We start from the raw sequence: 24,901 nt of genomic DNA, 5'->3' as shown, positions 1-24,901 counted from the left end.
AGCACCCTCACCACAATGTTCCTGATGACCAGGGTCTACGGCAAACTTGGGGAGCGGCAGGGGCCTGCAGGACACATCCCATCAGCTCTGGCAGTCTGAGCAGGTCCAAGTTGACTGTCAGGAGAGGACAGCCCCCAGAAACTGGGCAGGCAGAAGCAAATAGGAAAATACCGTCATGCTTTTCTGAAAACACAGAAGTAAAAAATATGACAGACTATAGACAAGGAAAAAAATGTTCAACATCCATTATTCAGTCAACATTTATTCAAGCACCTATGAAGTGCACTATTTTAGAATTTCAGATCAGTCCCGAGGGCCTGGTTTATGCTACTGAAGTAAATTCATCAATTGACCCCCAGATCTCTGTGGCTTTGCATGTCTGTGTTTTATTCTCATTCACCCAAAGCCTGCTGTGTGTCTAGTGGCTCCTGCTTCCAAGCAGTGACTCAGGGACCTGGCTGGCTTTCAGCTTGTGGTGTTATCCTCTTAGTGGAGGACTCCACCCACCCAGGTGGGACTGCAGAGCTGCAGGATTGCACGCAGGCTTTCAGGGATGAGTGCCACACTTCTGCTCAGAGCCCACCCCCCAGGGGCCCCAGCAAACTGCACAGAGGCCAGGAAGGCACAGGGATGCCAAGGGGGATGCAGATGTCACAGGCTGGCCTGTGGAGGGTTAAAGGGATAAAGCATTGCAAGCCTGGAGGAGGCCATTGTGAAAGGAACCCTGCTCACTGAAGCCAGGTTAGGAGCTCTACGCGCGAGATTTCAGGAGGAGTAACTTTGGTTTGACTTTGGAGAGACTGCTAAGGATGCTCCAAGAGGGAAGTGCATGCAGCCACTCACTCATCTGACCAACCATTTAGCAGTCATGTTTTTGGATCTTTCTTTGTGCCAGGCCTTGTGCTAGATTCAAAGGTTCCAGAGATGAAAGACAGCCCCTGCCCACAGGTTGCTCAGTGACGACAGCCACATGCCAGGAGGGAGCAGTGGAGGCAGCTACCACAGGAGCTCAAGGAGGAACTCCCAAACACAACACCTGAGTTGAGTCTTAATACATAGTCATTAGCTGAGAGAGGCAGCCAGAGGTGGGGGACAGGCATCTGTGAGCAGAGGCCCAGAGCCTGAGGAGGGTGGGAAGTCCTGGGACAGAGAGGAAAGAGCTGTGCAGAGGACAGGATGCTGCTTATGTCAGAACTGGAGTCTGACAGCCTGTCCTGGTCAGGGTGTAACCGCCCAACAGGTTCTTCTTACCTGCTGCATAGATAAAGCCAATTCCCTGAAACAGAAGTGCTGCAGAGAAGAAAGAGTTTAATAACCTACAGGGCCAGCCAAGTGGAAGGATAGCAGGTATTTCTCAAATCCACCTCCCCAAGAATTCAGAGGCTAGGGGTTTTCGAGACTAGTTTGAGGGGCAAGGGGCTAGGGAGTGGGGAGTGCTGATTTGTTGGGCCGGGGGTGAAATCACAGGGAGTCAAAGCTTGTCTTCTTGCACTGAGTCAGTTCCTGGGTGGGGGTCACAAGTCCAGATGATCTGGTTTCTTGGTATGGGCTACCAGTCCAGGTGGCACCAACTAGCCCATTAAAATGCAAGCTCTGAAGGTGCTTCAAACAGCAGTCTTAGATTTCACAATGGTGATGTTATCTATAGGAGCCATTGAGGAGGTTACAAATCTTGTGACCTCCAGCCACACGACTACTGAACCATAATTCTAACCTTGTGGAGTTTTTTGTTAGTTTTGAGACAACGTCTCACTCTGTTGCCAGGCTGGAGTGCAGTGGCACTGTAGCAGGGTTTTTAAGGAATCAGAGAGACCAATTGTTTCTTGCATATTACAGAAGCAAGAAACAAAGCCAGTTACTCAATTAATTGAGACGTGCATCACATCATTTCTTACTTTTGAAAAACATGTTTTACGACTTGAGTTTATCTGCCTAGTGACCTTGCAGCTGCACAACTAGAGAAACAGGGTCTTCACAATGCCTGGGAAAGGAGGTGAGATAAGGCTCACTAGCCACAGAAAAGCAGGCAGTTTATTTTTAAAGGACTCCAGCTCTTTCTCTTTCTCAGGAGGAAATGGGTTTTCTTACATACAACTGAATTTCTGGTTACACATTATTTAATTTCTTTTAATTCCTGTTCCATTCCCCGCTTTGGTGCTTCTTATAATAAAGGTGTTAATAGAAAGCACCACTATTTGCCACCTCTTTGCGGAGCTGAGCTGCTTCTACTGGCAGTGGCTGATATTTGGATAATGCCACAACCACGCGGTAGTGTGTCAGGCTACTATTGCCTCTATAGTTGACTGAATACTCCTAATAAACTGGGGTAAAAGGCAAGGGAGGATGAGGCAGATGCCAAGACTAAGCAAGAACTCACCAATGAGGGTTTTGAGCCATCAAAACCCTCAAAGGTTGAGAGCCATCCTTCAAACAAGGAATCCGGGGACCACCCGGACCAAGTCTGAACTGGAACATGGGCCAACTTGCACATTCTAGCTGTGATTTCCATGACAGCTCAGCCATTATCATCAATTTCTAGGCAACAGTTGGTTAAATTAAATTTCCCACATACTCCTCCCTCTGAGGCTAAGAGGTAATCTAAAGCCAATCTATTTTGATATATAGCATTTCTCATTTGTGTTGCTTGTATTGCCAATAAATCTAGTGCCCTTGACGTTTCATTGGTTATAATTTCAAGGACTGCCTGCAACCTTATGATGCGGTTGAGCATATAGATTGGGGTGTGGTAACCCCATGACCCATCTTGTGCCCAGGTAGCTGGCCCGTAATATTTAATGATTCTTTCAGGAGGCCATTCATTATCTTTCCAGTTTCCTATGTCCACATCCTTTTTGATATTTGTGTCTATTTTTGTGATTATGCTTCTTCTAGTTCTTTTATTTTCATCATAAACTGGATATCCTAAGAGTTCCCCCTTGCTTTAGAGGAATCAGAAAGATGGATGGCTTGATTGTTCCTAACACACATGCCCCTGTCCGTTTAGCTGGCAGTTGCTGATATGTCCGTGCTTCACAGATCCAATATAGGCCAGAGGGAGCCTTCCAAGCATTTGGAGCCTCTAGCTGATGCCAAGTGTGGCTTAGAGTAGAGAATCGAGGGAAGGGGTTTGGATCTCGTAAGTAGGAGTCATTCTGGGTGTTTCTCCATAGAGTTTTGCTTTTAGTCTTGTCAATACTGTTGCCCTAGGCAGGCTGTTTCTCCTACTGCCTCTGTGAAAGGCTTTCCCCATCGAGTGATACAGTACTTTCCAATTATGAAGGTTTTTAACAACTGAACACTTGCTGAAGCTGTTGGTTCACTGGCAGGGGTAGGCAAAGTGAAGTTATCTTGTGGCATTAATTCCTTTGCCTCCCATGGCCACTGGTCCCCCATATTAGTTCCTCCACATACATAGCATGAGAAAATTCCTAAGCTGCCAGCTATGTTTTCAGCTGGTTGAGCAAGTAAGTTTTTGATTGATGGAGGAAGCTTGGGCACTGGCTGATCAAACTGCTGATAGAATGACTTATGGACCTGGAATTGCAGGGTTGGATGCATTTGAGTCCTTCTAGTCTTTTTGACAATTAGTAGTGGAACTCCAAGTCCTGCTCCTTGTGATGCAGTTGAGCATATAGATTGGGGTATGGTAACCCCATGACCCATCTCACGCCCAGGTAGCTGGCCCATAATAGCATGATCTTGGCTCACTGCAACCTCCGCCTCCCGGGTTCAAGCTGTTCTCCTGCCTCAGTCTCCCAAGTAGCTGGGATTACAGGCATGCACCACCACGCCCAACTAATTTTTGTGTTTTTAGTACAGATGGGGTTTCACCATGTTGGCCAGGATGGTCTCAATCTCTTGACCTTGTGATCCGCCCACCTGGACCTCCCAAAGTGCTGGGATTACAGGCATGAGCCACTGTGCCCGACCCCTTGTGGAGTTTTACAAAGGTGGTTTCAATCCCTGAGCAAGGAAGCGGTTAGTTTTGCAAAAGGACCGTTATCATCTTTGCTTTAAAGTTAAATTACAGATTAAATTCTTCCCATAGTTAGCTTGGCCTATGCCCAGGAATGAGCAACGACAGCTCGTGTGGTTAGAAGCAGGATAGAGTCGGCGACGTCAGATTTCTCTCAGTGTCATGCTTTTTGTAAAGGTGGTTTCAGTTGGAAGGCCAGGCACAGGGTGTCCCTCAGTGTTGACCCTGGGCATGGGAGGCACCTCCTTGGGGAGGGCTTGGCATTCCGAGCATCTTCTGTAGCCTCCTTTAATCGGGTAATATTCAACTATTTGAATCTAAAACAAACTTTGCTAGAAAACTCTGAAGAGGGAGAGGGTGTACTCTAAAAATACACCGAAGGGAAGACCTGAGTAGGAAAACAGCAGGCTCAGAAATATCCGTGGAGATTGTTGGTTGTGTGAAACTAGCTAGCCAAGCAGACCTGCCAGAAAGTTTGGGAGATAATTAATGCCCAATTTATGCACATTTCTTGATATGGCAGGTGAGTTATATACCAGTATTCAAATATAAACAGAAGAGACTATGAAAAAGCAGCTGTGCTATGTACAGCAACTCATGTGGACCAAAAAAAAAAAAAAAAAAAAAAAAAAACCTATGGTTTTCATTTCGCAAGAAGTGAGGCCATTTCTATTAGCTCAAACAAAGCAATGCCCAGAGAGAACCTACTCGGTGCCTGGCAGGTGGAACCTCTGAACAGGGAGCCTCAAGATGGGAAAGGATTTTAAAAGGTTGAATGATCAAGATTATTAGCTCAGAAACGGGAAGATTCAGTGGGATGTGATGTCAGAGGTTGACTTTTAGAAGCACTGAATACAAATAAGTTTGACTTGGAAATGTGCTAGCCAGGTGGACTCCAAGCTCAACATGAAGGCCCTTTCAGTGATTAAAGCCATCTGGGACCCCAGCAGGCAGTCCTTGAAGGAAGTGTGGTTCTCATGTCTGGCATGTCTTTGTCTAAGGCTAACCCCCTTCTTACTGGGGAGTGGAATGGGTGGATTTTGGCTCTTGATGGGTACTGGAGCAGATAGTGTCTGATCTTCTGCAATTCCACCAGAATTTAACTGAATATGCGCCTTGAGCATGTTCAGCTCCAGCAATTGGATACTGTATTAGTCTATTCTCACGCTGCTGTAAAGAAATACCTGAGACTGGGTAATGTATAAAGAAAAGAGGTTTAATCGGCTCACTGTTCCACAGGCTGTACAGGAAGCATGATGCTGGCATCTGCTCGGCTTCTGGGGAGGCCTCAGGAAACTTACAATCATGGTGGAAGGAAAAAAAGGGAGCCAGCGCTTCATGTAGCCAGAGCAGGATGAAGGTGGTAGGGGGTGCCACACACTTTCAAACATTCAGATCTCATGAGAACTCACTATCACGAGAACAGCACAATGAGGATGGTGCTAAACCACTCATGAAGGATCCAGTCGCCTCCCACTAGGCCCCATCTCCAACACTGGGGGTTACAATTTGACATGAGATTTGGGTAGGGACACAAATCCAAACCGTATCAGGCACTTTCATTTCTAAACAGCAGTTATTTGAGTCATCAGACCTCCCTCCAAGATGGTACCTGAGAGAATTCCTTGTGTCCCCATCTGCATGAGGTGCTGTGTCTGCCTCTGCTGCCTGGCCTAGGCCATCAACAGGGCTTGCACCACACCTCCTCATTCTGCCCTATAACTCTAGGGACAGTGGCATTTGAAGATACTTCTGAAATGTATGTGAGAATTAAGTGCCTAAACTGAGCATAAAGGACTAAGACATTCTCAGCAAAGTAGACCAATCAATGTGAGCATACTCAAATTATGGGTACAATTGAATTGCTGTGTGTACAATAAATGGGCAGAGTAATGTGATTGTATCATAAATGAGTGACCATCACCATCCACAAATGTGAGTTTTTGTGGGTCCTCTGTTTATGTGCACATTTTTTCCTGGCACATCTGTTGCTGAACCATTTGAAAATTCAACCTTTATAGGCAAGTTGGTTTTTTAAAATGTTACACAAAGGATTATACAATGAACGGTGAGGTTATATAAGCTGAATTAGCTTGCTTATTAATCACATTCACAACAATATTTTAGTTGCAGTTGTGCAATCTAGTCTTCTGTTCATTTGGCTGAGAATAGAATGTTTCTGATCTTTATTAATGAAGTAATTAAGAATGCCTTTTCATTCAGTTCCAGTGTCATGATGGAAAGTTTGTTGTTGGTAAGCCCTTGAGCACAGCACACCAGGAGGGCAGTCCTTCCTTAGAAATGAACTCCCTTCACTTTTCTTAGCCCAGCAGCCATGAATGGATAACGTAGCTCATGCAAAGTGTGTTGCTGGATGCTGTGAATTTGTAAAAAATGAATAAACCATAGTTTCTCCTCAAGAAACCTGCCATCTAGTAGGCAGATACGACATGGACCTAGGAACTGGATGGAGGCAGGATGTGGGAGAAATTTTGAGTGGCACAGAGCAGTTGCAAATGCCAACATGCACGCCCCATGTATCTGCATGTGCACTAACCCGTCCGGTCCTCACCGCGCCTTGAGGAGCTCAGAGGAAGGCACGGTCATGGTTCTTTTGACTTAGGAGGAGAAAGAGGTTTCCAAAAGAGGTGCACTGCTCTCTGGGGGCTGCTTCTCAGGTGGGTAGGCTGTGGACCATTCTGTTAGGAACCCTCCTGTCAGAATGAGGAACCCCTGGGAGCTTTATTCAGAGGGCATCTTGACCAGGTTTGTATTATTACATTGCCCTGGTGCCACAAGGCAAGTTAGAGTCCTGATGTAGTTCAAGGAGACAGGCATGGCCCTGGGATCACCCTAGAAGCTCAAGAAATGGCGGCCCTTCTGCCTCCTAGGTATGTCCATGTGAAATTCAGCTTCCTCCCTGCAGCCATCTTAGCATCGCCAGCAACAGGGAGGCCCCTCCTGGAGGTGCTTGCCCCTGATGGAGCTGCTGAGACCACAGCTCTTCCACAGCCACAGGAGAAACCTCAGGCACTGCAGAGCCCGTAGGCCTCTTTCTGAGGGTGTGTTGTCTTGCTGGGTTTTAAAAACAAAATTCACTGAATAAAGGTGGAAGCGTACTTTTCTGGGTTGCAAAATTAAGGTCATCCTCATAACAGACACCTGAAAAGGTCTGCAGGGGATAAGGAGCTGATGGTCTCAGGAGGAGCTGGGCGGGGCACTGTCCTGAGACCTCATGTCTAGGACTGCCCGTGAGGGCTCCCAGCTGAGGAACTGATCGCTGGAGCAGGAAAGGGCCTTGCCAGGTGAAGAGCCGGTGAGCTGGTGTTTACCTAGAGCCCTCTATCTGCACCCTGCCTGCAAAGTAGTGGAGGAAGTCATCCAAGGGGGCTTTTCTTACCTTGTCAGGTGGAGTCTGTGTGGAGAATGGGGTGAATGCTGTGTAGAGGCAGCAGGTGCATGGCAGACACATGGCAGAGGAGCAGGGATCTGCAGGGCACAGAAGGCAAGGGAGCATGGAGAGAGCCCTCATGGGCACCTGTGGGGACAGGCCCACATGGCCTTTGGGAAGGGTGGTGGTCTTCCAACTCCTGAGAGCCTCTGCAAGTTTTAACACAAGTGCATGAAGCAACATTTACCCAAACATCTATCTGCTTTCTCTCCTACCCACCACCCCTTCCCCTTGAGGACAATAGTGTGGTCAATAAGGATATTTTCTTTATTGTTAAGTCAGCTTCAACAGTCACACAGGGCTTAGTGTGTCGCAGGCAACTGTGGGTTCCATAGATCCTCTAGGATCTCATCAGTCAACGAGCAGAGCAAAAGGGAGCTCTACCTCTCAAAGGAAAACCGATTGTACTTCTACTCCATCAGACAAATGCCCAAGCAACATCCTGATGGGAGAATTATGCTGGCAACATTGTTTAAATGTAGTCTCATTCCTTGTAACTCTGAGTTCATCTGGGGAAAATCACATCTGCAAATGCCATTTTTATCGATTAGATGAGGACCAAGATCTTTCTGTAAAAATAAATGCTTTCTTTCTTTAAAGAAAATTGGCAATTTGCCTTAAAATTTTTATTGAAGTAATTCTATTCTATTTGAACAACGTTGGGAGATAAAAACCCTCCATTATGCCTTTTTTAATGAGTTCTAATTCAGAAAAATCTCAATAATAGAAAATGACATAAAAGGTGCATAGCATAATTCTTATCTTGTTTTCCTTACTGGCCTCTCTCATTGGCTGTATGTAATTGGCATCTCTTCAAAGACAAAATGGGGAATTTTACCATCTTTGAATCAAGTGACATTCACTCATTCGAGTTTTAAGATTGAATATGCTTTTTGAAGAATTTTCTTCTAAACCTTAGCATAGTTCCTCTCACAGGTAAGTATTCAATTTAAAAAACTGCTGAACGGGAGAGGTGCAGCAGCTCGCGCCTGTAATCCCAGCACTTTGGGAGGCCGAGGCGGGCGGATCACCTGAGATCAGGAGTTTGAGACCAGCTTGGTCAACATGGTGAAACCCCGTCTCTACTGAAAATAGAAAAATTAGCCAGGCGTGGTGGCCGGCTCTGTAATCCCAGCTACTCGGGAGGCCGAGGCAGGAGAATCACTTGAGCCTCGGAGACAGAGGTTGTAGTGAGCCCAGCTTGCACCACCGTACTCCAGCCTGGGCCACAGAGTGAGACTCTGTCTCAAAAACAACACAAAACAAAAAACAGCAAAAACACCTGCTAAACCTATGGAGGGGTTGACTTTAATTTTCTGTAGTCACAACTGTGTTTCTAATAGAATGACAGGTGAGTGGCTTAGGTTGCTCTCTCTCCGGGCAGGCCATGTGTGCATGTGTGGCGTGACCGTCCTGAATGCTGATGTGCCTGTGAGTCACCTGGGGTCCTTGTTAACATGCGGATGCCGATCGGATCGGGAGTGAAGCCTGAACTGCATTTCCAGCTCTGCCAGGCCGGGCTGATGCCGCTGGTCCACAGGGCGGGCTCTGAGTGGTGAGGGACGGAAGATGATCTCCTCATGGATGGTGCAGGCATTTTCCAAACCCTGAGCACCAGCACACCTTAGTGGCTACTGAGAAGTGCTTTCTGTTTCTGTTTTTGTTTTTTTAAGCTACGACACCAAGGGAAAAGGGCACATTACTTACCAGGAATTTTTACAGAAATTGGGTGTTAACTATTCACCTGCTGTCCATCGGCCCTGCGCAGAGGATTATTTCAACTTCATGGGGCATTTTACGAAGCCACAGCAGCTACAGGAAGAGATGAAGGAACTGCAGCAGAGCACAGAGAAGGCCGTGGCAGCCAGGTGAGTGAGGAAGGACCACAGGGCCATCATCTGGAAGTCCCCTTTTACATCTGGCCTCACAGCACAAGTTATTTTAAAATGGTATCTTCCCATGCTGGCAAAGTTACAGGGAAATAATCATGCTTGTTCACTGCTGTCGATTCTAGAAATTGGTGCGAAGTCAAAGAGTAGTTGAAAAGCAATAGCCCATTCCATCTTACCCAGTCACAATCTTATATCATCCATCATATTTATGGGTCACCCTTGAAAATGATCCTTTTAAGTTGTGGATGGCGTATTGCCTGGCCACTCCCCTGGCCCAACTAGAATGCAGGCTCCCTAGGGATGTCTGTCACTTTACCTGGTGTCTGGCACCAAACAGGCACCCAGTAATATCTGTTGAATGAATAAAGGAAAGAACCAGACATATCCTTTAACTCACACTTCTACTTTCAGGACTTTATCACCAAGAAATAATTCAGAATAAGCCAACAGCTTAGCAACTGGAAGGGGTGACCTGCAGTGTGTCTTTTTTTTTTTTTTTTTTTTGAGATGGAATCTTGCTCTGTCTCCCAGGCTAGAGTGCAAAGGCACTATCTCAACGCACTGCAACCTCCACCTCCAGGGTTCAAGCGATTCTCCTGACTCAGGCTCCTGAGTAGCTGGGAATACAGGCACACACCACCATGACCAGCTAATTTTTGTATTTTTAGTAGAGGTGAGGTTTCGCCATGTTGGCCAGGCTGGTCTTGAACTCCTGACCTCAAGTGATCCATCTGCCTCGGCCTCCCAAAGTGTAGTGTGTCTTTAACAGCAAAACAACAACAAAGGGAATACCTTCCAATCCAAAATTAGTGCACTGGCTTAGCAAAGAGCAGCCTGAAAGAGCATGAAATTGCCCATGCCTGCTGCGGCCACTGTGGAAGAACACGGAAACATTTGTGTAAAGGGCTAACAGGCAGTTAGGTTTTGGGCAGTATGTGTACCGTGAATGGAACAATATCAAATGGACGAGCAGGTGCACGGGACCAGAAGATGCTGTGCAGAAGGTACCCCACTGGATTTGGATGGTGGGAGCCTACATGATTCTTTTCCCTTTTTTAAAACTGATATTTAATAGTTGTGCATATTTGGAGGGTATGTGTGATATTTTGATACTTGTATACAATGTGTAATGATCAAATCAGGGTAATTGGGATATCCATCTCAAACCTTTATCTTTCTACAAATTCTACAAATCTTCTCTTCTAGCTATATTTTTTAAAATTTTGTGGGTACATAATAGGATCATATATTTATGGTTACATGAGATATCCTGACACAGGCGTGTAATGTGTAATAATCACTTCAGGGAAAATGGGGAACCCATCACCTCAAGCATTTATCATTTGTGCTACAAACAATCCAATTATACTCTTTTAGATATTTTTAAATCTAGCTACTTTGAAGTATACAATAAAATTTTTATGTATTTCAATATAACATTTTATTGTTATATAATTGTATATAACAATAAAATTATTGTTAAGTATAATTTCTCTACTGTACTATCAAATACTATAATTTATTTTTTCTATTAAATTGTATTTTTGTACCCCTTACCCAGCTTTTCTTATCTTTTCCCTCCCGACCCTTCCCTTCCCAGCCTCTGATAACCTCTGGTAAATTAGCCTCTGGTAATTTACTCTCTACCTGCATGAGATCAACCGTTTTTGTTTGTTCGTTTGTTTGTTTGTTTTTAAGACAGTGTCTCACTTTCATCACCCAGGCTGGAGTGCAGTGGCTCCATCATGGCTCACTGCAGCCTCAACTTTCCAGGCTCACATTGTGATCCTCCCACCTCAGCCTCCTGAGTAGCTGGGACTACCAGTGCACACCACCACACCTAGCGCATTTTTGTATTTTTAGTAGAGATGAGGCTTCACCATGTTGCCCAGGCTGGTCTCAAACTCCTGAGCTCACCCACCCACCTCAGCCTCCCAAAGGGCTGGTATGACAGGTGTGAGCCACTGAGCCTGGCTGAGATCAACTTTTTAAACTCCCACATATGAGTGAGAACGTGTGATATTTGTCTTTCTGTGCCTGGCTTATTTCACTTCACATAATGATGTCTGGTTCCGTCCATGTTGCTGTGAATGACAATTGTCTGCTTTTTTATGGCTAAATGATATTCCACTGAGTATGTGTGCCACATTTTCTTCATTCATCTGGTGATGGACACTTGGGTTGATTTCAGATCTTGGCTATTGTGAGCAGCGCTGCAATGAACATGGAAATGAAGACATCTCTTTGATATACTGATTTCCTTTCTTTTGGAGATATACTCAGCAGTATTCTAGAATTTCTGGATCATATGGTAGTTGTGTTTTTAGTTTTCTGGGTAATCTCCGTACTGTGTTTCATGGTATTATGCATTTCCACCAACAGTGGATGAGTGTTCCACTTTCTCTGCATCTTCACCAGCACTTCTGTTTTGTCTTTTTGATGATAGATATTCTAACTGGGATGAGATGATATCTCATTGTGGTTTTAACTTGCGTTTCCCTGATGATCAGTGACCTTGAGCATTTTTCTCATACGTCTTAGCCACTTTATATGTCCTCTTTTGAGAAATGTCTATTCAGGTATTTTGGCCATTTTCGAATCAGGTTATTTCTTTTCAGGTTGTTGCGTTGTTGGAGTTCCTTATGTATTCTGGTTATTAATCCCTTGTCAGATGGGGAGTTTGTAAATATCTTCTCTGACTCGGTAGGTGGCCTCTTCACTTTGTTCCCTTCATGGTGCAGTAGCTTTTCAGCTTGATGTAATCCCATTTGTTTGTTTTTCCTTTTGTTGCCTGTGCTTTTGAGGTCTTATCCAAAAAATATTTGCCCTGACCAATGTCCTGTAGCATTTCCCCCAATGTTTTATTCTAGTAGTTTCATAGTTTGTGGTCTTACATTTAAGTTTTTAATCCATTTTGAGTTGATTTTTGTCTATGTTGTAAGATGGGGATCTAGTTTCATTCCTCTGCATGTGGATATTCATTTTTCCCAGCACCATTTATTAAAAAGACTTTTCTTTCCCCAGTGTGTGTTCTCAGTGCCTTTGACAAAAATGAATTTGCTGTAAGTGCATGGATTTACTTCTGGGTTCTCTACTCTGTTCCATTGTTCTATGTGTCTGCTTTTATGCCAGTACAATGCTATTTTAGTAAATATAAAACTTTGTAGTATAATTTGAAATCAGGTAGCGTGATGCCTCTAGCTTTGTTCTTTTTGCTTAGGATTGCTTTAGCTAATTGGGGTCTTTTGTGGTTCCATATGAATTTTAGGATTGTTTTTTCTATTTCTGTGAAGAATGTCATTTGATACTTTGGTAGGGATTGCTTGAATTAGTAGATCGCTTTGGGTAGTATAGACATTTTAACAATATTAATTCTTTCAATCCATGAGCAAGGAATATCATTTCATTTTTACTTGTGTCCTCCTCAATTTCTTTCATCAGCGTTTCACAGTTTTCTCTGTATAGATCTTTCATTTCTTTGGTTCAGCTGATTTCTAGGTATTTTATATTCTTTGTAGATGTTGTAAATGGGATTGCTTTATTTATTTCGTCTTTGGATTGATCACTGTTAACATATAGAAATGCTACTGATTTTTGTGTGCTGATTTTGTATCCTGCAACTTTACTGAATTTGTTTATCAGTGCTAGGAATTTTTTGGTGGAGTCTTTAGGTTTTTTTTAAATGTAAGATCATGTCATCTGCAAACAAGGCTAATTTGACTTCTCCCTTTCCAATTTGGATGCCCTTTATTTCTTTCTCTTGCCTAATTGCTCAGGTTAGGACTTCCAGGACTATGTTGAATAGAAGTGGTAAAAGTGGGCATCCTGTCTTATTCCAGATCTTAGCGTAAAGACGTTCAGCTTTTCCCTGGTTAGTATCATATTAGCTTTGAGTTTGTCAAATATGGCCTGTACTTTGCTTCTATATTCATTGTGAGGAGAGTTTTTATCATGAAAGGATGTTGAATTTTATAAAGTGCTTTTTCAGCATCTGTTGAAATTATCATGTAATTTTGTCCTTTATTCTGTTGATGTGAAGTATCACATTTATTAATTTGTATATGTTGAACCATCCTTGCATCCCTGGGATGAATTCCACTTGGGTCATGGTGAATGATCCTTTCAATGTGTTGTTGAATTTGGTTTGCTAGTATTTTGTTGAGGATTTTTACATGTATGTTCATCAGGAATTTTGGCCTGCAGTTTTCTTTTTGGGTAGTGTTCTTGTTTGCTTAGGGTATCGGGATATTACTGGCCTTATAGAATGAGTTTGCAAGTATTCGCTACTCTTCAATTTTTTGAAAAAGTTTGGGTAGAGCTGGTATTAGTTCTTCTCTAAATGTTTGGAAGATTTTAGCAGTGAAGCCATCAAGTCCTAGGCTTCTCTTTGATGGGAGACTTTTTATTAGTGCTTTGATATCGTTACTCATTTTGGGTCCGTTCAGATTTTCTACTTTTTCGTGGTTCAATCTTGACAGAAATTTATCCACTTCTAGGTTTTCCCATTTGTCAGCATATAGTTTTTCATAGCAGTCTCTAATGATACTTTCTATTTCTGTCATCTCTAACCTTATAATACTTCCTTTTTTATCTCTGATTTAATTCTTTTGGACTTTCTTTTTTTCATAATCTAGCTAAAAGTTTGTCCATTTTATTTATCTTTTCAAAACCAACTTTTAATTTTGTGGATCTTTTGTATTGTTTGAGTCTCAATTTCGTTTATTTTTGCTCTGATTTTATTTCTTCCTTTCTACTAATTTACGTTTGGATTTTTCTTGCTCTTCTAGTTTCTTGAGGTGCATTGTTAGATTGTTTATGCAAAGTCATTCTATTTTTTTTTTTATGTAGACATTTATTGCTATACATGTCCCTCTTAGCCCTGCTTTTGCTGTATCCCATAGATTTTTGGTATGTTGTATTTCCATTTTCATTTGTTTCAATACATTTTTAATCTTCTTTATTTCTTCATTGACCATTGGTCATTCAGGAGCATGTTGTTTAACTTCGATATATTTGTACAGTTTCCAAAGTTCCTCTTTTTATTGGTTTCTAGTTTTATTCCATTTCAGAAAAGATACTTGATATTATGTTGACTTTTCCACATTGGCTGAGACATGTTTTGTGGCCCTAACATATGATGTATCCTGGAGAATGATCCATGTGCCGATGAAAAGAATCTGTATTCTGCAGCAGTTGGATGACAGGTCCTGTAAATGTCTGTTAGGTCCATTAGGCCTAGACCATAGTTTAACTTCATGTTTCTTTGTTGGTTTCCTGTCTGGATGATCTGCCCATTGCTGAAAGTGGAGTGTTGTCCGCTACTATTATTGTATTGCAATCTAGCTCTCCTTTTAGGTATATCAACATTTGCTTTCTATATTTGGGTGCTCTAGTGCTGGGTGAACATGTATTTGCTATTGTTACATCCTGTTGCTGAGCTGATCCCTTTATATCAATAATGACCTTCAGGCCTTTTTAGTTTTTGACTGAAAGTTTATTTTATCTGATATAAGTATAGCTACTCCTGCTCTTCCTTGGTTTTCATTTGCATTGAATATCTTTTTCCTTTTCTTTACTTTCAGTCTATATGTGTCTTTATAGGTGAAGTGAGTTTCTTATAGGCAGCATATAGTTGGATCTTGTTTTTTAATCCATCCAGCAACTCTTTGCCTACTTTCAAATTTATTTTTTATTTTTTATTTTTTATTTTTATTTTTATTTTTTTTGAGACAGAGTCTTGCTCTGTCACCCAGGCTGGAGTGGCGGTGGCATGATCTCAACTCACTGCAGGCTCCACCTCCCAGGTTCATGCCATTCTCCTGCCTCAGCCTCCCGAGTAGCTGGGACTACAGGCACCTGCCACCACGCCTGGCTAATCTTTTAGTATTTTTAGTAGAGATGGGGTTTCACCATGTTAGCCAGGATGGTCTCCATCTCCTGACCTTGTGATCCTCCCGTCTCAGCCTCCCAAAGTGCTGGGATTACAGGCATGAGCCACCATATCTAGCCTACTTTCAAATTTTTTGAGATGGAGTTTCGCTCTTGTTGCCCTGGCTGGAGTGCCATGGTACAATCTCAGCTCTCTGCAACCTCTGCCTCCCAGGTTCAAGCAATTCTCCTGCCTCAGCCTCCCGAGTAGCTGGGATTAAGGCATGCACCACCACGCCCGGCTACTTTTGTATTTTTAGCAGAGACGGGGTTTCTCCATTTTGGTCAGGCTGGTCTCAAACTCCTGACCTCAGGTGATCCTCCTGCCTCGGCCTCCCAAAGTGCTGGGATTGCAGGCATGAGCCACTGCGCCCAGCTACTTATGTCATATTTTTAACATTTATAACAGAGAAAAAAATTGGGCTGCATATGATGTGACTACAGCAATGAGATAGATTTTCTTGGCATGATCGCAATCCTTGGTCTCCCATCCATACCCCCTACACATGTGGCTCTTACCTGCTGCTCTATAGCTCTGCCTTAGCTCCATCTTGCTCTTACATGTTTGTGAGTCTGTCTCCTGTCTGTCATTTCAAAAGGCAAGATTCACTCTCTGTCCTACCACCTCCCATAGCACCTGAATGAATGAATGAATCTCCAGAGGAACTGAGAATGCCAAGGACACAAGGATGAAATGTAATAGCTAAACGGGGTTTAAGAGAAGAGCAGTTTGAACACACCCCTGAATTACATCTAAGTTACTGAGTTATGAAGCCTGAAAGCAGAGAATTGAGTTTGTGAAATTCAAAGTAAAATATGCACAAGATTGGTATAAATCAAATATGCCATAAAGCTAATGAAAAAGTGGAATTTATCTTTACTAGACAGGGTTGGCCTCATTACCCGCTCGTGTCTTCTCTTCTCGTCTTTCCTGCCACTTGTGAGTAATGAGGCTCTAGGAGAGAAACTGTGCATCCTGGGCACTCCCAGTACACTCTTTCTCTACCTGTACCTCTGTTCCACACGGAGCATGGGCGTGCAGCTAAAAGAACTGCGAGCTGCAAGACAATGCATTTCAGATCATCGAGCTCAGTTAACTAATTCACTCTCACCCACTCCCCCTTGCCCCACCCATGCTCTCTTAGTAAAGAAGACAAATGCATGACCAATTTCGGTTTCCTCGAAAATATCAGCTTGTAAAAATTCCCAAATAACCTTGTCCTTTAGGATGGCCTGTTTTTAGATTTTGCTGTCAGTGGGTCTTTCCAATGAAGATTCAATGTTTCCAGGATTTTTTTTTTTTTTTACCTCCTCATCTATACTGACACTCTGATCAGATTGACAGATGTGAGTCATGTTCCATTCAAGTGACCACAATTTTGTATTTGCCTCTGAAATCTAAGGGAATTCATTTTGTTTGGAGTACCCTAAAATACATTTTGAAGATTAAGAAAAATCTGTTTTTCTTTTTGCATTTATTTTCCATGCCTTGCTCTTTTTGCTTGAGTCTCAGTTGAAGATTCAGAATCAGAATAGCAGCAGTAAATGAGCCACATAACACAGGCTCATTGGAAAATGCAAATGGAGAGGTGTGCAATTTTTCAGCAGCACCAGAGTGGGGAGGCCTGTGGCTGAGGCCTGTGTGTGAGGGGCTCTGTGGCTGTCCATTGGCCATAACAGTGCCCCCTTCTGGCCTCTGTCTTGTTGCCCAGACCAGGAACTGGACACAGACCCAGTGCAGCTTTGTCGCTGAGTGTCGGCTGACACCGTTTCTGTTTGGCACTGTGCTATGATCTGTGCTCTAAACCCTCATTTACTCTGTGCACATATTTACTCAGCAAGGGAAATAATTACCGCCTGGAAACCAGTCCAAGAAATGCTGAATGCTTCAATTTTCTAAAAATATGTATCTCAAAAAAATGTTTGGATTTTTTTTTCTACCTTCATTTGCTTTCATTTTGAAGAATTAAGTGGAATATAATAGTTGTGATGACGAGTAATCATTCTGCAACATGGGACTGAATTCAATGTACACCTGTAGGGGAATCCAGAATGTTGCTGCTGTTGGTATACACGCACAGCACGGTTCCTGCAGTCGTTTGTATGAAGTACTCAAATGTCATGGGAGCCCATTCCAAGCTGGAGGCCAGCAAGACAAGGGAGTTGATCACCCCCGTGGCTTCAAAGTAAATGCTGCTCTCCACCACCACCCTGAATGTTCCCACGGAATCTCGCCTCTCCCAGAGTCCTGATGTTTCTGTTCCTATGGATTATTTTTTCTAGGCATCCTCTCCCACAAATACATACCTGAAGTGGTAGCCAATTACCACCAAAGATTTCGTCTCTAGAATTTATAGCACATTCTTTCCCCTGAGGAATTCACGTCTCAGCCCATCAGACAGGCATATTACTCAGTTTGAAAGGAAGACATTTTCAGGGACCTGGGTGAGTTGAAATTATTGAATTTACAGCCAGTCCACCATAGATCAAGTGCAAGATTATTGTTTCTTGAAGATTTCTGCACTTTTTGAGTTCCTTATCTGCAACTTTTTCAAGTTAGGAGAGAATTTTCCCAGACTGAAAATTCAGTGTCTCTGAATCACAGAGACTTGAGATCACACATCCTGCAAGAAAATCAGCCCTGAAGCTGGGAGCGACAGAAAGATGCTGTCTCTGTCTCCCTCACTGTGAGTGAAAGGCCTGGTCTTGTCCTGATTCCGCCCTGGGCTCTCATGCTGTCCTGTTCCTGGCCTAGAAAGCAGGGCTGATGACACTGCCTTGCAGGGCTGAGAGGTCACATGTGAGTGCGTACTTGAGACGGCAGCATGGCCCTTGATTTTTCCATGGATTCACACCATGTGGTGGCTGTTTTTCTTTTTCTTTCTTTCTTTTTTTTTTTTTTTCAGACAGAGTCTTGCTCTATTGCCCAGTCTGGAGTAAAGTGGCATGATCTCGGCTCACTGCAAACTCTGCCTCCCACGTTGAAGCGATTCTCCTGCCTCAGCATCTCTAGTAGCTGGGATTACAGATGCCCACCACCACACCCGGCTAATTTTTGTGTATTTTTAGGAGAGACGGGGGTTTCACCATGTTGGCCAGGCTGGTCCCGAACTCCTGACCTCGTGATCCACCCACCGCAGCCTCCCAAAGTGTTGGGATTACTGGCGTGAGTCACCACGCCTGGTCAGTGGCTGTTTCTTAACAATAAAAAGCCTAGTTTTTTTTTAAAAAAAAAAAAACAAAAACAAAAAACCGGGTTGGCTGGACGTGGTGGCTCAAGCTTGTAATCCCAGCTTTGATTGGGAGGCCGAGGCGGGAGGATCACAAGGTCAGGAGATCAAGACCATCCTGGCTAACACAGTGAAACCCCGTCTCTACTAAAAATACATAAAATTACCTGGGCGTGGTGGTGGGCATCTGTAGTCCCAGCTACTAGGGAGGCTGAGGCAGGAGAATGGCATGAACCCAGGTGACGGAGGTTGCAGTGAGCTGAGATTGCGTCACTGCCCTCCAGCCTGGGTAGCAGAGCAACACTCCATCTCAAAAAAAAAAAACATGAGGGAGTCTTTGGCACTACATGGCCCTTGATTTGCTCATTGATGCACACCACATGATGGCTGTTTCTTAATAATAAAAATGCCTGGTTAAAAAAAAAAAAAAAGAACAGGGTCTCTGGCACTCCCTTGCCCTAGCACCGACAAGGCCCCGTCCATCTCCACACTCTTCACTTGCTGCCCTTCTCCATTCCTCCTTAGGGCCTTGGCACTAGCTGTTCTCCAGTCCCTGGCTGACCCTTTTGCATCCCAGTCTTTGCTGAAGAAAAAGAGCCTACAGCCAAAGTGCCTATAAGCCTACAAACCTACAAACCTACTGTCGTTTTTTGTTTTTTGTTTTTTGGTGTTTTTTTTTTTGCCTGTAAACCTACTGTCCCACCATGCTATACTTCTATCTTCTGTTTATTGTCTGTCTCCCCACTACTGGAATGGAAATCCTTCTAGGGATGCCCCTTTGATTCACTAGACATGTCCCAGCACCTACAGGAGCATCTGGCACGTCACAGGTGCTCAGTTGGTATTGATTGAGAAAGAGTGTGTATTTCACATATCTGTATGTAAAATCACTAGCTTTTTCCATTCTCGGTTCCGTTTTTAAAGTATCAATTCCAGTACAAAGACAAAGCTGTACTTTCTCTAGCGTGGTTTTGCTAATGATGGCAATAACAAAATGATAATGATACGGACTTACAATTTTTCTGGGATATCTTTTAATGTCAGTGTTACGCTGAGGCTGTAAAACATCTTCAAAATTAGTTCTTAGATGAGCCATCGGCTCATTGCATTAGAATAATCATGAAATGTTTGCTTTAAAGGAGTTGTTTTCCTGATTTTAGGGCATATCTGCAATGTACTCTCTTTCAGGGATAAGCTTGCAGACCGCTATCAAGATATCAGCAAAGCATTCACCAAAATCGATAAATCCAAAACCAACTACATATCCATATGCAAGATGCAGAAGGTGCTGGAAGAATGTGGCTGTTCTCTTACGGAAGGGGAGCTGACCAATCTGCTAAACAGGTCTTTTTTGCCTAGGTTAAATATGTTTCTCATGGCCCTGAAAAACATACTGGAGAATTGCCTTTGTTTCTTCTGTATGTCCTCCCAAACAGCCTTCTGAGATGAAAATAACCTCCATGTCTTCCTGTTGGCTGGGTTACACTAGAATGGGTTTGAGTCCACCCAAAGCAATAAAAGAAAGCCCTCTGACAAATGCGTAACTTTTCCTGATGTGTCTTAGCAGCAGTGCCACCATTTCTTAACATTAGTGGTTTTTTTGTTTGTTTGTTTGTTTGTTTGTTGTTTCGTTTTTTTGAGATGGAGTCTCGCTCTGTCACCCAGGCTGGAGTGCCGTGTCACGATCTCGGCTCCCTGCAACCTCTACCTCCTGGGTTCAAGTGATTCTCCTGCCTCAGGCTCCCAAATAGCTGGGATTACAGGTGCCCGCCACCACACCTGGCCAATTTTTGTATTTTCAGTAGAGACAGGGTTTCACCATGTTGGCCAGGCTGGTCTCAAACTCCTGACCACAGGTGATCCACCCACCTCAGCCTCCCAAAGTGCTGGGATTATAGGTGTGAGCCACTGTGCCCAGTCAACATTAGTTTTTATTTTATTCAAGTTATTCAGGCACTTTGGCAGGAATCACATAGTTCTACAAGGCTGGTTACTAAAACCAGCAGTTCGTTTGCCCTGCTGCAGCCCTTATTTCCCTATCCAAAGTCAACTACTTCCAACACTGTTGACTGATATCTTTTGATAGTGAATGTCCCTACTTCTTTTTCTTTTTTTTTTTTTTTTTTTTTTTTTGAGATGGCGTCTCACTCTGTCCCCCAGGCTGGAGTGCAGTGGCATGATCTCTGCTCACTGCAATCTCCACCTCCCGGGTTCATGACATTCTCCTGCCTCAGCCTCCAGAGTAGCTGGGACTACAGGTGCCCACCAGCACGCCTGGGTAATTTTTTGTATTTTTCGTAGAGATGGGGTTTCACCGTGTTAGCCAGGATGGTCTCCATCTCCTGACCTCATGATCTGCCCGCTTCAGCCTCCCAAAGTACTGGGATTACAGGTGTGAGCCACCATGCCCAGCTGGATGTCCCTACTTCTAAGTGACAGGCATATATTGCAACTTCTTGATTTTTCACTTTTAAGCAGTTTATATTGACTTACTACCAAGAAAATGTAGGTTTAACTATTTTCCACTCATCCCATGCCACCAACCATCTCACCCCCTTCAGCCTCCATTACCCCACGGAAACGCACGAAAACTTACCTCCACATGCCACATGCCTATCGTATTGCTGCGTCAGTTTTGGTTCGCTCCACATCCTAGATCTACATTGCTGTGACTAGCTCATCACTTTTCTTTTCTACATAGCACTTTTTCCCTGAAGTCAAATTATCCTATTTCTTCTGTTCATTTAGTTTCCTATGTACTTATTCTCCTACTAATTAAATCCCCAACTTAATCTCTTTCCAATCCATTGAGACACATCAGCTAATCTGTCAGCTTCATCTTCTTGAAGATTGCCCTTTTCATGTTCTTCAGTTCTTGGAAAGTTTCTTGACTTATTTTATTAATGAATTCCTTCCCTGTTCTATTCTTTCTGGAACTCCTATTGTTATTGAATGTTGAACTGCCTGGACTGTTCTCTTACTTATTTTAAATCTTTTTTTTTTTTTCTTTCTCTTTTTCTTTCTGCTTTACCTTCTGGGAGATTTCCTCAATTTTAGCTCCCAGTCCTTCTTTGATATTTTTGTTTCTGCTGCCATACTTATATTTCTAATTACTAGAGCTCATTTTAGTTCTCTGTTTGTTCCTTTTTTATAACATCCTGCTCTTGTTTCATGGATGCACTGTCTCATTTCTCTGAAGGTATTAACAATAGGCTTTTTAAAAAAGTTTTCTTTAGCAGATAAGTCTCTCCTCAGTGTTGCTTTTTAAATCTATTATTCATGTTGGATATTTTCTTCAAAAATATGTCCATACTAAGAGTGGAGGACAGGGTACTGAGTTGCAGATCAGAAGTTCTACACAGATAGGTGGAGCTTGCTGACTTTGAATTGAACTGTGTGGTAATCTGACTTGAAGTTTTCTTGAGGGGCCCCCAATGTCAGTATCTTTAAAACTTTTTGTTTGGCCTTTTCAGATTTGCCAGAGAATAGACTTGCCAGATAAAATATAAGATGGTCAGTTAAATTAGGACTTCAGATAGACAATAATTTTTAAATATAAGTATGTCTCATGTAATATTTGAGTTATACTAAAAATTTTGTTGTTTATCTGAAATTCTAATTCAACTATGTATCCCTGTAGATTTGGTGTGATGATTTGTTTATTTGTTTGCTAATTGGGCAACCCAATGAGAGAAAACTCTTTGATCTTCTGCTGTCAACACTAGGAACTGACTGGGCACAGAAGGCTGGATATTTCAGCAGTCACTGTGGTAAGCTGAATCATGCCTCCCAAAGATATACAGGTCCTGATTCCTGGAATCTGTGGACATTACCTTATTTGGAAAAAGGATCTTTATAGACGCAACTAAGCTAAGGACCTGGAGAAGGGAAGATGAGCCTGGATTATCAGGATGGGCCCTCAATGCCATCACAGGTGTGCTTGTAAGAGGGAGGCAGAGAGAGATTTGAAACAGACAGACAAAGAGAAGGACATGTGACCAGGGAGGCAGAGTGGAGTGATGTGGCTGCAAGCCAGGGGCTGCCAACTGCCCCCAGAAGCTGGAAGAGGCAAAGAACAGATTCTCTCCTGGAATCTCCAGGGAGAGTACAGTCCTGCCAACAACAGGGAACTCATTTTAGATTCTGGTGTCCAGAACTGTAGGAGACTCAATGTGCATTGCTTTAAGCCACCAGATATGTACTATTTTGTTACAAAGCCATAGGAAACTAACAGTCAGTGTATATACTTTTATTTATATTATATATTAACAGTCAGTGTATATACTTTTTATTAATCCTCCTCTTTTCATTAAGAACCCTCCCTACCTTAGACTCAGAAACAGCATCTCCAGAGAATATACCTCCAGGTGTATTCTCCCATTAGGGGTGGGAGGGACAGGCACCCAGACACATGAAGTCTGACGAGAGGTCTGGGGTCTGCTTGCTTCCCAGTCTTTTAATCAACCCTATTTTAACTCCTCCTTGAGCTCCACTTCTAGATATACCTGATATCATCCGTTCCAGAGCCTCTGAGGGTATTTGCAGGGCATATCAGATCTTCTCTCTTCCACATTCCCTCTGTTTGTTTTAGAAAGTAATTTCTTGGATTCTGATACATCTATTTCCATTACCTGTAGATTCTCCAGCAGCTGTTCTCTTCTTCCACATACTCCTAGTCCTTAGGAGTTTATGCCAGCGGTCCGCAAACTCCAAGCATCAGAATCATTGCAAGGGCTCATTAAAACTCAAGATTGTTGGGCCCCTTCCCCAAAGTTTCTGATTCAGTGGGGCCTGGGAATGTGCATTCATAACAAGGGCTCAGGTGATGCTGATGCTGCTGGACTCTTGCACCCTACCTTGAAAACCACTGTTTTATACCTTTTAAAACTCCCTTTTCTGTCATTTTAGAAGAGTTTTGAGTGGTAACAGAACTACATATGTGTGTTCAAGCCACTGTATTTAACTGGAAGTCTTATTCTCATGCACTTTTAACCTGAAACAACTTGAGCTAATTGCCTCCTCTGACTCTTATTTCTGTCTGTGTAATTTTGCTGTGTGGATAGAATGTCCCTTACTTTGTAAAGGGGAGAATATTAGCACCCCTTTCCTCTTTTTTTTTTTTTTTTTTTTGAGATGGAGTCTCACTCTGTCGCCCAGGTTGGAGTGCAGTGGTGCGATCTCGGCTCACTGCAAACTCCGCCTCCCAGGTTCATGCCGTTTTCCTGCCTCAGCCTCCCGCCACCACGCCCAGCTAATTTTTTGTATTTTTAGTAGAGACGAGGTTTCACCGTGTTAACCAGGATGGTCTCAATCTCCTGACCTCGTGATCCGCCCGCCTCGGCCTCCCAAAGTGCTGGGATTACAGGCGTGAGCCACCGCGCCCGGCCCCTTTCCTCTTTAAAACATTTTTTATCCCTCGAGCCCAGGAATTCAAGGCTGCAGTGAGCTACGATTGCACCATTGTACTCCAGCCTGGGCAAAAAAAACAAGACCATGTCACAAAAAAAAAAAAAAAAGAATAAAATAAAAATAAAAATAAAAAATCAGTGGTTGCTCAAGAGTTTGCAGTATCCATTTAGAGCTAGCCTAAGCCCACCTTTAAGTAACACAATACAACTTAATGGGAAGTACAGAAAACTTATAAAAGGGTATTTCCGATTTCTCCCTTCTGTGCCTGATAACATGGCTGGCATTCATTTACCTGTGTGCTTCAATCACCCAACACATGGTGGTTATTATTACTCCACTGATCAACTCAGAGTGAGAAAATAAAAGATGTTATTTTACCATCACTTATTCCTCCTCTGACACCCTTCTTTTCTTGATATAGATCTGTATGATTTTCCTTCTGTCTGAAGAATGCCTTTTTACATTTCTTGAAGAGTAGGGCTGCTGGTCATGAAGTCTCTCAGTTTTGTTTGTCTGAGAAAGCGTTTATTTCTCCTTTATTTCTGACAGAGAATACTGGATTTAGCATTCTAGGTTTAAGCTGTTGAAATATTTCAACACTTCAAACACTTCAGTCCACTCTCCTCTTGCTTGCATGATTTCTGGCAAGAAGCCTGATGTATTATAATTCATTATCTTTGTTCCTCTATAGATAAGGGTATTTTCCTAATATTTTCTGGCTTCTTTCAAGATTTTCTCTTTGTCTTTAGTTTTCTCCAGTTTGAATATAGTATGTTTAGGTATAGATTTGGGGGGATTTATCCTGCTTGGTGTTCTCTGAGCTTCCTGGATCTGTGATTTGCTGTCTGTCATTAATTTGGGGAATGTTTCTACCATTATTAATTAAAGTGGGTTTTTGTTTTTGTTTTGCTTTTGCTTTTATTTGTTCTTTTGTTTTGTCTCTTTGCTTATTTCTCTTTCTCTTTCTGGTATTCCAATGATGCAAGTGTTACACGTTTTGAAATTTTCCCCCAGT

The 24,901-nt window shown here is 43.0% G+C and overlaps 1 protein-coding gene across 3 annotated transcripts in view; it reads left to right on the top strand.

Annotated features, from left to right (window-relative positions):
• EFCAB6 (EF-hand calcium binding domain 6) overlaps window positions 1-24,901 on the top strand; it is a 306,775-nt gene that overhangs the window by 222,844 nt on the left and 59,030 nt on the right. For all 3 annotated transcript variants that reach the window (XM_010370379.2, XM_010370306.2, XM_010370446.2), the window contains 2 exons: window positions 9,101-9,295; window positions 19,666-19,821. In XM_010370379.2, coding sequence (XP_010368681.2) covers window positions 9,101-9,295; window positions 19,666-19,821 — 351 coding nt within the window. The remainder of the gene's footprint in view (window positions 1-9,100; window positions 9,296-19,665; window positions 19,822-24,901) is intronic.

Source organism: Rhinopithecus roxellana, chromosome 13 (assembly GCF_007565055.1).
Source record: "Rhinopithecus roxellana isolate Shanxi Qingling chromosome 13, ASM756505v1, whole genome shotgun sequence".
Lineage (NCBI taxonomy): Eukaryota > Metazoa > Chordata > Mammalia > Primates > Cercopithecidae > Rhinopithecus > Rhinopithecus roxellana.
Note: the sequence above shows the minus strand (reverse complement) of the source record. Positions and strands in the feature narration are given on the sequence as shown.